Genomic DNA, 15,670 nt, shown 5'->3' on the forward strand with positions numbered 1-15,670 from the left:
CCAGGTCATGTCCGCTAATCATGATTGTCCCTCAGGGCTTAGGCTCTTCTTTTCTTTCTCTATGCTACTTCCATTTGGTGATCTCATCAGCTCCCATAGATTTAAGTATTATATCTATGCTGATGATTCCCAAATCTACGTCTCCTGTCTTAACCCCTCTAAGCTCTTGAATTTCCAAATGTCTTCCAGAACTCATCATTGTTCCCCCTTAAAAACTCTTATCTTCCAAATTTCTTTATTACTGTCAAGGATATATCTCTCTCCTCCCAGTCCCTCAGGCTGGATGGAATCTAAGAATCATTCTTCAGTCTTCACAATCCTTCTCCTATTCCCAGCTATATTTAATCTAATACCGATAGATTGATTCATTCTTTGTAATATGGCTTGAATATTGTCCCCTCCCCTCCAGTCTCTTCCTTGATATTACTATCACTCTGGAGGTTCAGAACTTCATTTATCACCCTTCCTACTCTTTGGCCTGGACTATTGAAATAGCCTCTTTGGTTGGTTTATCAGAAGACTTCTCACTGCATTCTATCTTTCAGTCAACCACCAAAGTGATTTTGGCTCAAGTATATAGGTCTAATCAAATCATTCTCATACTCTAGTGGCTTCCTGTCACCTCCCTAATAAAATACAAAGTCTTCTGATGTTTAAAATCCTTCATAATCTTGCAACACCTCCCCCTGCCAACACAACCCACAACAAACCCCAAACCTTTTGCAGTCTTCTTAAACCCAGTGACACTGGCCTCCTTGTTATTACCCTCCCAAATTTCTAAGCTCTGAGCATTTTCTGTGGTTGTCCCTTTTATATGAATGTTCTCCCTCCTCATCTTTGGCTCTTGGCTTCCTTGACTTCAAGTCCCAACTAAAATCTTACCTTCTATAAGAAATCTTTCCCAAACCAACTTAATTCTAGTGCTTTCCTTCTATTATTTCCTGTTTCGCCTATATTTACAGACAGGCATCTGTGCATATTTGTTTACTTATTGTCTTTCATTAAATTGTGAGCTCCTTGAGGGATGGGACTCTCTTTTACCTTTCTTCCATCTCTTTGGGGTAGAAATTTAATAGAAGTTTTGATGGGTCAATAGGTTTAGTTTAGTATTATTTTGGGCATAGTTCCAAATTGCTTTCCATAGTGGCTAAACCAGTTCACAGTTCCACCAACGCTACATTCATATTCCTTTTTCCTCACAGTTCTCCCAGAGTTTGTCAGTTTTCTTTTATGACATTACCAAATGTGAAGTTTTACTTGAGTTTTTAATTTTTTTTCTCCAATTATTAATAATTTTAAAAACTCCTTACCTGCTGTCTTAGACTCAATACGATGTATTGGTTCCAAGGCAGAAAGAAGGGGGATTAAATGACTTGCCCAGGGCCACACAACTACGAAATGTCTGAGGCCACATTTGAACCCAGGACCTCCTGGCTCTACGTCTAGCTCTGTATCCATTGTCATCTAGCCTGTCCCACTAGGTGATTTTTAAAATGATTATTGGTAGGTTCTGATTTCTTCTCTGAAAACTGCCTTTTTCACCTCCTTGGACCATTTTTCACAAATTTGACTCAGTTTCCTATATATCTCAGAAATGACACCTATATTAGAGAAACTTGCGGTAAAGTTTTCTGCTTTTTAAAATTTAGACAAATTGGTTTTGCTTGTGTATATTAGCATTATAAATTAAGGAATAGGTGAAAATTGCTAAGATAGTAAGGGGATTTTCTTGCATTTATTACTATGTGCCTGACACTGTGCTAAGTGCTCATGATTCAAAGAAAAATCCATTAGTCTTTGCCCTTAAAGAGCTTCTGTTTTGCAAAGGGAAGATAGCATATATAGTTATTTGCAGTGTATGCACAAAGTAGATACAAGGCTAATAGAAACCTGTTTATATGCTATAATTAATAAAATTTGTCAAAATAAATAAAATGTAATATTGCCTATTAAAATAAAGGGACTCCTTATCTAGTTGGTTTGCCTGAAATAATAAATATAAATTAAATATGTAAAATTTTAACCCATAATCCCTAAAAACAGATTGAAATGAAGATTTATTCAGTTTGAAAAGTGATGGTAATAATCCTTTTTATTATATACACCATGCATAATACCTTGCTTATAGTAGGTACTTTTTGGTATCACAAGTTGAATAAGGTACATTAATGATCAGCCAGTTCCGTTCACCTCCCATTTTATAGATGAGGGCCTGAAAAGTTGGAGAGGTAAAGTAACTTGACTTGCTTCCAGTCATATAGGGTAGATAAGTAGCAGAGAAAAGGATTCCAGCCTATGCTATATGGATATGTTTACACATTTCTCTTTATTTTCACATACATAGTATCCTTTTTACCCTTTCTTTTAAATGTTTATTTAATTGAATATTGGATAAGGGATCTCAAGGATGAAAGGCATCTTCAAATAGTGAAAGAAATACCACATCAAAAAAGGATTATATTTATTCAGTCTAGCAGAGATTCAATGAATGAATTACAGGGAGGCAGATCTTAGTTCATCATAAAGAAGAACTTTCAGTGAAATTTAGCATTTATTTATTTTTAATTATCTGTAGAGCACTGTATCTCAGTGTTTGGTATTGAGAGGTGAAAATAATTTTAACTCCTAAGGAACTTCTATTTTATTAGGCATAGTTGGATAGGGTTATAACATGTACCCAAATAAATAAACACAAAATATATATTAGGTAAATCCCAAAATAAGCTCTGTGGAGAGCTTTAACAGATGGATGGAAGCAAGTCTGAAAAGACTATGCCTTGATGGGAGCTAGGAATTATAAGAGGTGGAGAACAAGAGGGAAAGCATTCTAGGCATGGGGGACAGCCTGTGCATATTAATGGAGCTGGCAGATGGAACATTTTGTGTGGAACATAGAGTACGTAAGGGACAATAAACTGGAATTAGCCTGTAATGATAGTTTGGAACTAGATTATAAAGAGTTAAAAATCCCAACAGTGGCATATTTGTATTTGATCTTATAGTAGTAGTTCAAATTTGGGGTCCATTAACTTTTTTGGGTTTGTTTTAGTAATTAGTGCTAATTTAGCATATTATTAGTATTTCAATAAGATTAGTTCTCTTTGTTGTACTATGTATTTTATTTTATGCATTTAAAAAGATTTTGATAAGGAGTCCATTGGCTTTAAATGATTGCCCATGGGTTCTAGGATACAAGAAAAACTCATGAAACTTTGTCCTAGAGACAATTAAGAGCTATTGGAAATCAGTAAGTAGAAGGATGTAATATCATACCTGTTCTTTAGGAATATCAGCTTGTTGATTGTTGAGTAGTGGAGAATGGAGTAAAGAGAGATTAGAAGAGGAAAAAAAGAAGTTATTCAAGTGAAAGATGTTGAAAACCTGAAGTTGGGAGATGAATTCAAAGAAGGGGACCAATTTGGGGGGTGACTGTGGAGGTAGCATTAATAAGCCTTGGAAACTGATTTGATAGTGGGGGAAAGTGAAGAGTTGAGGGTGACCCTGAGGTTGAAAACTTGGGTGACTACAAAATTTAAAATGGGGAAGGGGAGATTTGAGGGGAAAGCTAATTAGTTTTGTTTTGGATCTCTTGAGTTTGAGTTTGAGATGCCTATAGGAGCTTTTGTTAGAATGTCCAGCACACAAGTTGACATGGAATTCTAGTTCTCACAAGGAGAGAATGGGGATGATGACATTTAATAATCAGAGCTATCTGAAAGTGGAATAAACTGCTTTATGAGTTTAGTGAGAGTTCCTTGTTATTGAAGATAAACATACATGCTTTGTATATAGAAAGAAGTTGGACTAAATTGCTTTTAAAAGAGACAGGTAAAAGAGACTCACTGGCTAGAATGTGAAGCCTGGAGTCAAGAGAACCTGAGTTCAAATTTTGCTTCAGACACTTCCTAGCTCTGTGACTCTGGACAGGTCACTTGACTTCAGTTGCCTAGCCTTGCCACTCTTAGAACTGATACTAAGACAGAAGATGACAGTTTCTTTAAAAATTGCTTGCTTTTAAGGACTTTTCCAACTGTTGAGTTGAGTTCTCAAGTAATTTGAGATATAAAGCAGTCAATCAGTAAACATGCATTTAAATTTATACACACCTGATATATACACATGGCTGTTGCTAGACATTGTAGAAATTGGTTTGGAAGGATAATCAGATCTGTTTCGACTTTAGCTGTTACTAAGCTGCCATCTTGGCCCTGCCTCCCTCTAGATGTTGTAGAGTAGCAGTTTTCAACTTTCTGGTCTCAGATCTCCTTTACTCTCTTAAATTATTGAGACCCTTCCAAAAAACATTTGTTTATATGGGTTATAGCTATTGATATTTTCCACATTAGAAATTAAGATGTGCTAGCATTATTGCAAAAAACAATTTTAACCTAGTATGGTACTTGGAACTTAGTAGGTACTTAATAAATAGTTGTTAATTTATTGACTGATCTCTTAACTGCTATAGTACTTTGTATCTCTTTGTGTACTCTTTATAATCTTATATACTACTACATTTCTAAGAGGTAGTATGTCTTAGTGGATAGAGTGCTGGCCTAGAAAGCATAAATATACATAGGATAAATGGGAATTTACTTTGAGTGTCCCTGAGACTCTTTCATGGCATCCTTAAGGTTAAAACTTTTCATGATACCACTAAATTGTTTTATTTTTTAAAAGGGTAGAAATTGATAGATATAACCTACATAAGCAAAAGCTCTTTGAAGAGTCTTCAATAATTTTTAAGAGTGTAAAGAGGTCCTGAGACCAAAAAGTTTGAGAATTGCTGTTGCACAGTATCTGCTGTGTCTATACACATGTCCACTTGTTCAATGATTGCTTTAGATTAATCTCTAATAGTACAAGTTGCCACTAATGTATTTATTGAATGACACATTTGGGGAATAGGAGTATTTTTAAGACTGCATTTTTTTCCCTTTCTCTCTTTTTTAAAACTCTTACCTCTTAGAATCCTTTAGATTCTTAGAATCATTACTGAATCAGGACAATTTTTCTACCCTGTGTTTTTAAAATACCTTTGATGAGAAAGGAATCTTGATGTTGATAGTTATTTTGGATGAGGCTTCTGACTGATCATTTTAGAATTCCTACTGGCTTGTTTTAAAATCCAGAAATAAACTACTTCCTACTAAGTAGAGAGTTTACCTTTAAAGTTAGGTGACCAGTGGCAGTTTTGATATTTCTTTTTAAAAATCTGAACATTTGCAATTTAGATTACTGAAGATTGAAAGAAAAATAATTAGCTTTTTTTCTGATAATTTAAAAATTCTGTTTGTCCTACAGAGATGCTGGTTGCAAGTTTTGGAGAACAGCCATTTCTGTTTAAAACAGTTTTGTAAATCTTCCACAAGATTCCTTGGAAATAGCGTGCACTTGTGATGGACCATAGGAATACTGCTATGTTAGGAGTGGGTTCTGACTCCGAAGGATTTTCAAGAAAGAGTCCGTCAGCCATCAATACTGGAACACTGGTTAGTAAGAGAGAAGTGGAACTAGAGAATAGCACTAAAGAGGAAGAAGACCTTTGGAGGCGAAATCGGGACAGAAATATTGAGACAGGGAAAAATGATGGTTTGACTGATGCTCAGCAACAATTTTCTGTGAAAGAAACAAACTTTTCAGAGGGAAACTTAAAGTTGAAAATTGGCCTTCAGGCTAAGAGGACTAAAAAGCCTCCTAAAAACTTGGAGAACTATGTGTGTCGACCTGCCATAAAAACAAGTATTAAGCATCCAAGGAAAGCACTGAAAAGTGGGAAGATGACAGATGAAAAAAATGAACATTGCCCTTCAAAACGAGTAAGTAGCATTCTTCAAATTTGAATGTTTTTTGTCTTTGGTATTAATCTGTGAATTTATCTATTAATTTTTCCTAAGCCACATATTCTGTATGTTACAGAAAACATCTGAAGTTTATTAATTTTATGCAGTACTCAGGTGGCATAAGCAGTATATTCAAGATAATGACATTATGAAGAATATTATAGATTTGGGAATATAAATGTGCATATCCTATATAATTGTGGTAGATATTTAGGCATAAAGTACTCAGAGTTGTTCCGTGTGTGTGTGTGTGTGTGTGTGTGTGTGTGTGAATGAATGGAATCAGATAATGTTTCAGTTCACTCATTTTCTATTTTAGGCCACATTGGGAATATACATGCCCACATTGTAAAACAACATATGTGTTAAATATTGGAAGAGGGCAATAAAAACAGACTTAACATTTAAAATGAAATCTCAACTTTACTGACTGAATCTGTGATATGTCTAGATTATGCTCTTAATGTAAGGTTAAGCTATATTTTGCTCTTTTATGTAGAACCAGAAATCAAAAAGAAGCTAGGTGGAAAAGGCTTTGTTTTACACTTATATAGCATGGTTAGTGTAATAGAAGCCTTTTTTGTTTTTAGCAGTTATTTAACAGGAATTGTGAAACATCTCTTTTTGGAATATCTAGTCTTAAATGATTTATATAGTACTGTAAATTTTGCAAAGTGCTTTAAAATTATTTTTTAATCTTTGCAACTTAGAAGATAGATGTTATTATCCTCATTTTATAAATGGGAAAACTGAGGCACATAGAACTAAATTGATTTGCCCAGTATCACACAATAAGTGTTTGAGACTGGATTCAAATTAAAAGTCTTCCTGACTATCACTCTATTTGCTGAGTTATATATATTAAGTATGTTTATGTGTATATGTATTCAACATAATTTTACGTTAGGAAAGAGTTGAAATTATTGGCTCCTGATCAACTAATTTGTTGTATTTTCCTAAAAGCTTTGGAGGTGCTTATAACTATTTTTTCTTTCTTTTGGCAATTGATTGGTATAGTCTCGCTAATCTTACTTCTTGTGGTGTTAGAACCACACAAGATCTGATAAGTTTCATCTTCCATGATGCCTCACATAACATAGGCATGTAATAGATATTTGACTTAATTTTTTATTCCAAGATATATCATATTGAAGTTAACACTAAAATTCAAAATCAGATTAGGAATTAGAAAAACTAGATTATAATATCCAACTTGGCCTTGGAATCAGGAACATCTGAGTTCAAAATGCCTGTGACACTAAAAGTTTTGTGCCTGGACAAATCATCTAACTTCTCAGCCTGCCTTTTCTCAACTATAACATAGATAGGGGTTTAAGCACTTGATAGGACTGTTATGAGGATCAAATGAGCTTAACATAAGTGAAATGTTTTGTAAATTTAAAAACTATAAATGCTATCATCATCATCTATTCTTTGACTTATTTTCTTTATCTATAAAGGGAAGATAATATCACCTGCATCATATGAAATATAGTGAAGATGATTTGAAAACTTAGAAGGAACAGTGATAGCTTAGATTTTTGTCTCTAGGATTATATCTAGATGAATATCTATCCTCTTAAAGGGAACAATATTCTTCATTTTCCTTGATAATTCATTTAGGAGTTTTTTAACCCTATTACTTAGTGCAGACGATATGGTTTTTGTAATAAAAGAGTTTTCCCCTCTTAAGGGCTTCTCTTTCCACTTACTATAACTGTAGTGTGTATCACATCAGATTGCATCAACAGGATGCCTTCTATAATTTCCTATATGAATATACCCATATCTACAACAAAGTAGTGAATTATTGTTTAGGCATGTTCTAATTTTGAAAACAACAATTATTTGTAGTATAGTAGTATTGTCATACTTTCAAAAAACTTTTTAAGAGACTTTTTAAACTTCTTTAGAGATTGGTGTAACTTGTTAGGGCTTTAAGGAAACAAGGGAGATTTTGTTTTTGTTTAAAAGGTACTATTTTAAAATTGATTCCCAGTCTATATGGCTGGCATTTTGTTGCTTCAGATTAAAATAGAATTTTAGACTTTACAAGTAGAAAGAAATTTTGTTTATTTCCTATGTTTCCTTAAAACGTCATTATACTGGCCCCTTGCTAGAAAATAGTTATGCAAGTGCAAAATTACTTCAAAGCATCGCCTTAATTTCAAGACATAAACAAAACCCCTAAAACATTGAAAGTACCTTTCTTTTGTTTTTAAACCATACTTTTGTCTACTTTTCAGTTCTAAGACACAAGTAGAAAGCTCTAGGCAAATTGTGATTAAATGACTTGCCCAGGATCACAGGGCTAGGAAGTTTCTAAGGCCAGATTTGAATTTAGGTCCTCCCAACTCTATACCTAGTTCTCTGTCTACTTTGCTACCTAGCTGCCCTGAGACTACCTTTCAATATTTTTTCTTTGACTATTATTGTAAAGGTAAAAGAGATAATTAATTAGTATTTTATATTTTTATAAGATTGATTAATGCCAATAATTTATATAATTTCCATGGAACAGAACTCAAGTTCTGTCTCTCATCATTATGGATAAGATTTTTATAATAATTTGAATTATGGAAAATATTGTCAGTTATAGAAAATTAATGCACTTTAATAATTTTAACTATTAGTTTCTTATCCATGGATTGTAAATTTGAAAACCTAGGCAACCTATTTTTACTTTGGAAAAGATTTAAAGGTATTGACTTTTGATCTACTGATTTGTTAAATTCTTGAATTTAGTGTTAGTATGATTTTTGTTCATATTAAGTTTTTAGCATACCTTTTTTCTTTATGAAAACATTTGTATGATGTTTTTAATATCACCTTCATTTCCAAATATATTCCTTTCCTTTCTACTACCCAGAGAGCCATTCATCCCTTGTAACAAAGATCAAAAAAAGAAAGCAGATAAAATAACAATTCAGCAAAATGAGTCAACAACTTGCCACCTTTGCAAAGATAGGAAGGAGGAAATTTCTTCTTCAGGGCCAAACTTGGTACTTATAATTTCGCAACAGATAATATGCCTTTTTTTTTTTTTTAAGATTTTAACATATTTAATTGGATAGGCGGGAAGCAAAAATTTTTTTTTTTGTTCAGTGTTACATTTTTCCAGTTTGTAAGCTCCATAAATAATTGTCATTGAAGTGATGCTAGGAAAGGGACAAAAACTTCTTTGCCCTCAAATATTCTCAATGGGGGCTTAGGTAATGCTGTTAGTGGGAGAGTTTAGGTGTAGAGTAAAAAAAAAGAGAGAGAAAGGAAGGAGTATGGAAATGAGGTCCAATGTAATGAACCCTCAGCTGCTTCAAATACCATAGGTTGGATACTCTCCTGTACCATATACAGGACATTGGAATAATAGCACCCTCCATTGGTAATTTCCTAAATAGCACCTCAGTGGTTTAGAAGAATTAAAATTCTTTCAAAAGTAGCTGCTTTTACTAGCTATCCATACCCTTTAGAGTAGATGCCCAACCTAATCAAATATACTTATATGCAAAATGTCCCCCACAATATCAATAAAATCAATATCTTATGTCATCAATTCTCTAATGTTGATAGTTAGGGAGTTGGCCTTGATAAATGATTGTAATATTTTCCCCCTTAGGCAAGTAGTGGAAGATATGCAATCACTAAAAGAATCTGCTTCTCATAGTTCTGTTCCTAGTTTGCAGACCCTACTAGGGAAAAGTTAACACAATAAATTCACATTGGGGGAATGAAAACTAATGTGCCCTAAATTTCCTCGAAATGATTAGGCTGCTAAAGAATCAAGTAACCCTCTTCTTACGGAACTATCTAATCCAGAGGGATTCTTGATAAAACTCAAATATACCTGTGTTCCAGAAGACCCTACTTCAGACCTTTATCACCTCTCATATGAAATGTTCTTATAACTTCCTTTTTTGAACTTACCACATCCATTTTTCCCCTTTCTCTTTTTATATATTGGGTTCCAAATTCTCTCCCTTGATCCCCTCCTCTGTCCACTGAGGAGGTAAGAAATACAATATACATTATATATAATATGGTGTCATGCAAAACATATTTTCACATTAGCCTTGTTTTTAAAAAGGAGCAAGAAAAACAAAGTGAAAAAAAACTAATCTGCACCCAGAGTGCTCATTTCTCTCTGGAGGTGGAATGCATTTTTTATCATTAATTTTTTGAAATTCTGGCAGATAATTGTAGTGATGGGAGTAGTCTTTCACAGTTGATTATCATTATAATGTTTCTGTTACTATGTACAGTATTCTGGTTCTGCTTACTTGACTTTGCATTAATTCATTTAACTAGTTTTTTTCTGAATTCATCCTCTTCATAATTTTTTATAGCATAGTACTAGTTTATCACAATCATTTACTTCAATTTGTTCTGCCATTCCTTAATTGATGGATGGCTTTCTCCTCAATTTCTAATTTTTTGACACCACTAAAAAGTGTTGCTAAAAGTATTTTTGTGTATATAGATCCTTTTCCTCCTTTAATCTTTTTGGGATACACATGTAGTAGTATTGTTCTTATAGCATATTCTTATAGCCCTTTGGAAATAGTTCTAAATTGTTTACTCCAATAGTGCATTAGTGTTCCCTATTTTTCCTTCATTACTACCACATTTGCCACTTTCCTTTTCTGTCAAGTTAGCCAATCTGATAGGTGTGAGGTGCTACCTGAGAGTTGTTTTAATTTACATTTCTCTAATTATTAGTTACTTGGAACATTTTTATAAGACTATTGATCATTTTGATTTCTTTGGAAAACTGTTCATATTCTTTGATGAATTGGTGGGAGAATATCTTATTTTTAGAAATTTGCTTTGGGTCCTTATGTATTTGAGAAATGAGACTTTTATCAGAGAAACTTGCTGTTAACTTTTTCTTTTTTCAAATTTATTTTATTTTAATAATAAATTTCCACATAAGTTTTCTGAAGTATATGATTCATGTCATCTTTCTCCTTATTCCCTATCCCTTCCTGATGTTGACAAGCAATTCCTTCTGGGTTACACATGTATTATCATGAAAAACATTTCCATATTATTCTTTTTTTGGTAAGTAAATAATCTTGTAAACCCAAAATCCCAAATCACATACCCAAATAAATATACCCATGTTTTCTTCTGCATTCCTACTCCAACAGTTATTTCTTTGGAGGTACATAGCATTCTTTATCATAAGTCCCTTGTCCTTGATCATTTTATTGTTATTAGTAGCCAAGTCTATCACATTTGATCATTCCACAATATTGCATTTACTTTGTATAGTGTTCTGATGGTTCTGCTTATTTCACTGTGCGTCAGTTCATGTAGGTCTTTTCAGTTTCTGAAATCATTCTGTTCATCATTCTTTATAGTACAAATACTATCCCATCACCATCATATACCACAATTTGTTCAGCCATTCCCAATTTGAAGGGCATCCTTTTAGTTTCCAATTCTTTACCACCACAAAAAGAGCAGATAAAAATATTTTTGTGCAAACAGGTCCTTTCCCATTTAAAAAAAAAAATCTCTTTGTGATACAGACCTAGTAGTAATATTACTGGATCAAAAGGTATGCATTCTTTTATAGTCATTTGGGCATAACTCCAAATTGCCTTCCAAAATGTTTGGATCAGTTCACAACTTCACTAGCAATGCATTAGTGTTCCAATTTTGCCACATTCCCTCCAGTATTTATTATTTTCCTATACTCTCATATGATAGGTGTGAGGTGATACCTTAGAGTTATTTTAATTTGCATTTATTAAATCAGGAAGGATTTAGAATATTTTTTCATATGATTATTGATAGCTTTGATTTCTTTATCTGAAAACTGCCTATTCATATCCTTTGACCATTTATCAATTGGGGGGGACTTGGATTCTTATAAAATTGACTTAATTCTTTATTTTATAACAGTTAATTTAGTCTTTAGTAATAAAAAGTATTGTAGTTTATGAGGTTTATTAAAGATTATTGGAAATCAAGGATACAAAATAATAAACTACATGCCCATGGCTGATTAGCCAAATTCAGAGCCCCCCCGCACTTAGTTTACTCACTACATCCTTGCAATCGCCAAGTAGAGAGGAAGAGAGAGGCCGAACTTGGCGTTACAGCCAGTTTAAATACAAATTGTGATCTCACTCAGGTTGGGACTCAGGTAAGATTATAGGGAATTCTGAGAAGTACCAAGGACTTCTGGGGATTGAAGTCTGGGGTTCAAATCTCCATTTTTACAATTTGAGAAATTTGTTATAAAATTTTTTTACCGGAATGTTGTTTCCCTTCTAATCTTGGTTGCATTAGTTTTTGTTTATATAAAACTTTTATAATTTCACGTAATCAAAATTATCCATTTTACCTCCTGTGATCTTTTCTTTCTTTTGTTTGGTCATAAACTTCTCCCTTGTCTATAGATCCAGCAGGTAATTTTTCCCATGCTCCTCTGATTTGCTCATGTGATTCCATTCTTTATTTCTAAATCATGTACCCATTTTGACCTTATCTTGGTATATGTTGTAAGATGTTGTTCATTTATGCCTAGTTTCTGCCAGACTGCTTTCCAGTTAATTCTCCTAGATGTTTTTGTCAAATAATGAGCTTTTACTTTTACCATAGTAACTTGGATCTTGTAGTTTATCCAAGAGTAGGTTACTGTGGTCATTTACTTCTATATGTTGTGTTCTTAATCTGTTCCATTGATTCTATTTCTTTACTAATTCCAGATAGTTTTGATGATTAATACTTTGTAGTGTAGTTTGAGAGCTGGTATTGCTTGGCTGCTTTTCTTTACTTTGGTTTAACTTTGTTGATTCCTTTGATTTTCTTAAACTTTTGTTCCTCTAAATGTATTTTTTTCCCTAGTTTTATAAAATAATTAGTTCGTAGTTTGATTGGTATGGCACAGAATAAGTAATGAATTTGGGTAATACTATAATTTTTATTCTATAGGCTTGACCTACACATGAGGTGTTTTCTCCAGTTGTTTAGATTTGTTTTGATGTGAAAAGTATTTTGTAATTTTATTCATATAGTTTACTTCGTCTTGACAGATAAGACTCCCAAGTATTTCATATTGTCTGCAGTTATTTTAAATAGTATTTCTTTTTCTATCTCTTCCTTCAAAGTTTTGTCAGAATTGTGTAGAAATGCTGATGGTTTGTGTGAGTTTATTTTATATCCTATAATTACTAAAGTTATAAATTGTTTCTATTAGTTTTTTAGTTGATTCTATTGGGTTCGCTTAAGTTTTCTATCATATCAGCAAAATGTGATCGTTTTGTTTCCTAGTTGCCTATTGTTGTTCCTTCTATTTATTTTTTTCTTCTATTTTTCTATAGCTAGCATTTTTAGTACAATGTTGAATAATAATGTTGATAATAAACATTTAGCAATCATGCTCTTTTTGAAAAGCCTTTTAACTTATTCCCATTAGAGATGATGCTTGCTTTTGGTTTTAGAAGGACTTTATCATTTTAAGAAAAGCTTCATTTATTCTTATGTTTTGTATTGTTTTAATATGATATGATCAGTTATAGTTTTCCATATGATAAATCAGCCCTACATTCTTGTTATAAATCAAATTTGGTCATAGTCTATGCATTTGTGACATATTTCTATAGTCTCCTTGCTGGCATTTTAGTTAAAATTTTTTGCATCAGTATTCATTGGTGAACACCCTCCCCCCTTTTCTAATTTTATTTTCTACATAAGCAACAAATACTTATTACTATGTTGTTGAAGTTTAGTCATTTCAGTTGTATCTGACCCTTCATGATCCCATTTGGGATTTCCTTGGCAAGGAGTGATTTTCCATATCCTCCAGCTAATTTAATAGATGAGAAATTGAAGCCATTAGGATTAAGTGACTTGGCTTGTGTCACTCACATAGTGGGTAAAAGTCTGAGGCCAGATTTAAACTCAGGAAGGTGAGTCTGCCTGAGTTTAGGCCAGCATTCTATCCACTGTGCCACCTAGCTGCCCTTATTACTGATATTTAGCATTTATGTAACATTTTAAAGTTTTCAAAGTGCTTTATTTTTAATCATCTCAGTTGGTCCACATAGCCACTTTGGCACTATTCCCCATTTTATAGATGGGGAAATTGAGGCAGACAAATGAAGTGACTTGTCCAAGGTTATACATCTAAGTGTCTGAGGAAAGATTTGAACTTGGGTCTTTAGGTTCTAAGTCCAGAATTGTATCCACTATACCACCTATCTATCTCTCAGTAGTTTACTATTAATTTTATTTATTAAGCAGACACTTTTCTGTGTTGAAGATACAGAAAAAGACAGAAACAGTCCTTGTCTACTAGGAGGTCACATTCCAATGCCAACAAACTGTGTCCAAAAAAGATATAAGCAAGATAAATTGGACTTTAAATCAGATTGAAAGCTAAGCTCCTCGAGACCCTTTTAGGAGGTTTCAGAATTAAAAACTATTTTTGGAATAATATTAAGATACTTAAATTTCAAACATAGTGAATATCAAAGTTATAACCCACATTAAGCAAGTTTTTTCCTGAGGTTTTCAAGTAATTTTTTTTTTTAACCCCCAGAAGAGTGGTAAGGGCTAGGCAATGGGGGTCAAGTGACTTGCCCAGGGTCACACAGCTAGGAAGTGGCTGAGGCCAGATTTGAACCTAGGACCTCCCATCTCTAGGCCTGGTTCTCAATCCACTGAGCTACCCAGTTGCCCCCTTTTAAGTAAATTTTAATTTAATTTAAGAGCTTATGTAAAGGTGTCCTGAGACCAAAAAGTTTTAGAACTCTTTTCCTCTAGAGCATATATCAGGATGGGCTTCTTTCTGAACATAGGATTTTAGCTGAAACTTGAAGAAAGCCAAACCTAGAGATAGAGATTAGAAGGGAAAGCATTCTAGGTGTGGAAAGTATCAGGAGATAGACTTGTTCAAGGAACAGCTAAGAGGCCAGTGTGGAGAGAATTTACTTTTGAGAACACTGGAAAGGAAGAAAGAGGATAGATTGTGAAGGCCTTTAATAGCCAAACAGGATTTTATATTTGGTTTTGTAGGTTGTTGATAAGGGGTGGGTTTATATGATGAGATCTGCATTTTAGGAAGGTAGTACTTTGGGAGCTGAGTGGAAGTTGAACTGGAGTGAGGAGAGACTTTGAGGTAGGCAGGGCAATCAGAAGGTTGTTGTACTAATCTTGAGATGAGGTAATGAGATCCCATACCGGAGTGATGATAGTGTCAGAGGAGATGTATAGAAGAGATGTTGTGAAGGTAGAATTGACAGGGCTTGGGAACAGTTTGGATATGGAGCTGGTATGCGTGTAAGAGAGAGTTTAGAACAAAACCCATAATCTGAGTTTGAGTGACTGGAAGGGTGGTAGTTCCCTGAACAATAATAGAGAAGTTAGAAAATGGGGAGGGTTTTGGAGGAAAGATAATAATTCAGTTCTGGACATGTTGAGTTTAAGATGCATTGTGTTACCAAAATAGTCTTCTAAAAGTACAACTATGAATGTTAACTTCCTCAGGAATCTTTGATGGTTCTCTGTTGCTTTTAACATAAACCCCTTTTCAGCCTGGCTCCATTGCATGTTTCCAAATTTATTTTTTATTTTCCAAATTTATTTTATGTTATTCTACTTTATTCTAGCCAAATTGCCCTACTTGCTTTTCCCCAAATTTATTATTTCCTGCCTTCTGCATCTTTGTATGACTCATACCACCATAGTTGAAATGAATTTCCTCCCCATTTTACCATCTTAGAATCTTTCCTTCCTTTATGACTTAGTGCTCAAGTGCTTCCTATTCCTTGAAATCTCTCCTTATTCTCTTAGTTTTCAGTCATTGCTTCCCTCTTCAA

The 15,670-nt window shown here is 33.6% G+C and overlaps 1 protein-coding gene across 6 annotated transcripts in view; it reads left to right on the forward strand.

Annotated features, from left to right (window-relative positions):
• ASH1L (ASH1 like histone lysine methyltransferase) overlaps nucleotides 1-15,670 on the forward strand; it is a 249,830-nt gene that overhangs the window by 50,145 nt on the left and 184,015 nt on the right. For 5 of the 6 annotated variants that reach the window (XM_056816275.1, XM_056816276.1, XM_001366956.5 and 2 more), the window contains one exon: nucleotides 5,302-5,816. In XM_056816275.1, the coding sequence (XP_056672253.1) occupies nucleotides 5,397-5,816 (420 nt within the window). In that variant the 5' untranslated portion in view covers nucleotides 5,302-5,396. Of the gene's footprint in view, nucleotides 1-5,301; nucleotides 5,817-15,670 lie in introns of those variants that run through there. The other variant, XM_016430411.2, reaches the window with a different exon arrangement.

The sequence above is a fragment of the Monodelphis domestica genome, chromosome 2 (genome assembly GCF_027887165.1).
Source record: "Monodelphis domestica isolate mMonDom1 chromosome 2, mMonDom1.pri, whole genome shotgun sequence".
NCBI classification, from domain to species: Eukaryota; Metazoa; Chordata; class Mammalia; order Didelphimorphia; family Didelphidae; genus Monodelphis; species Monodelphis domestica.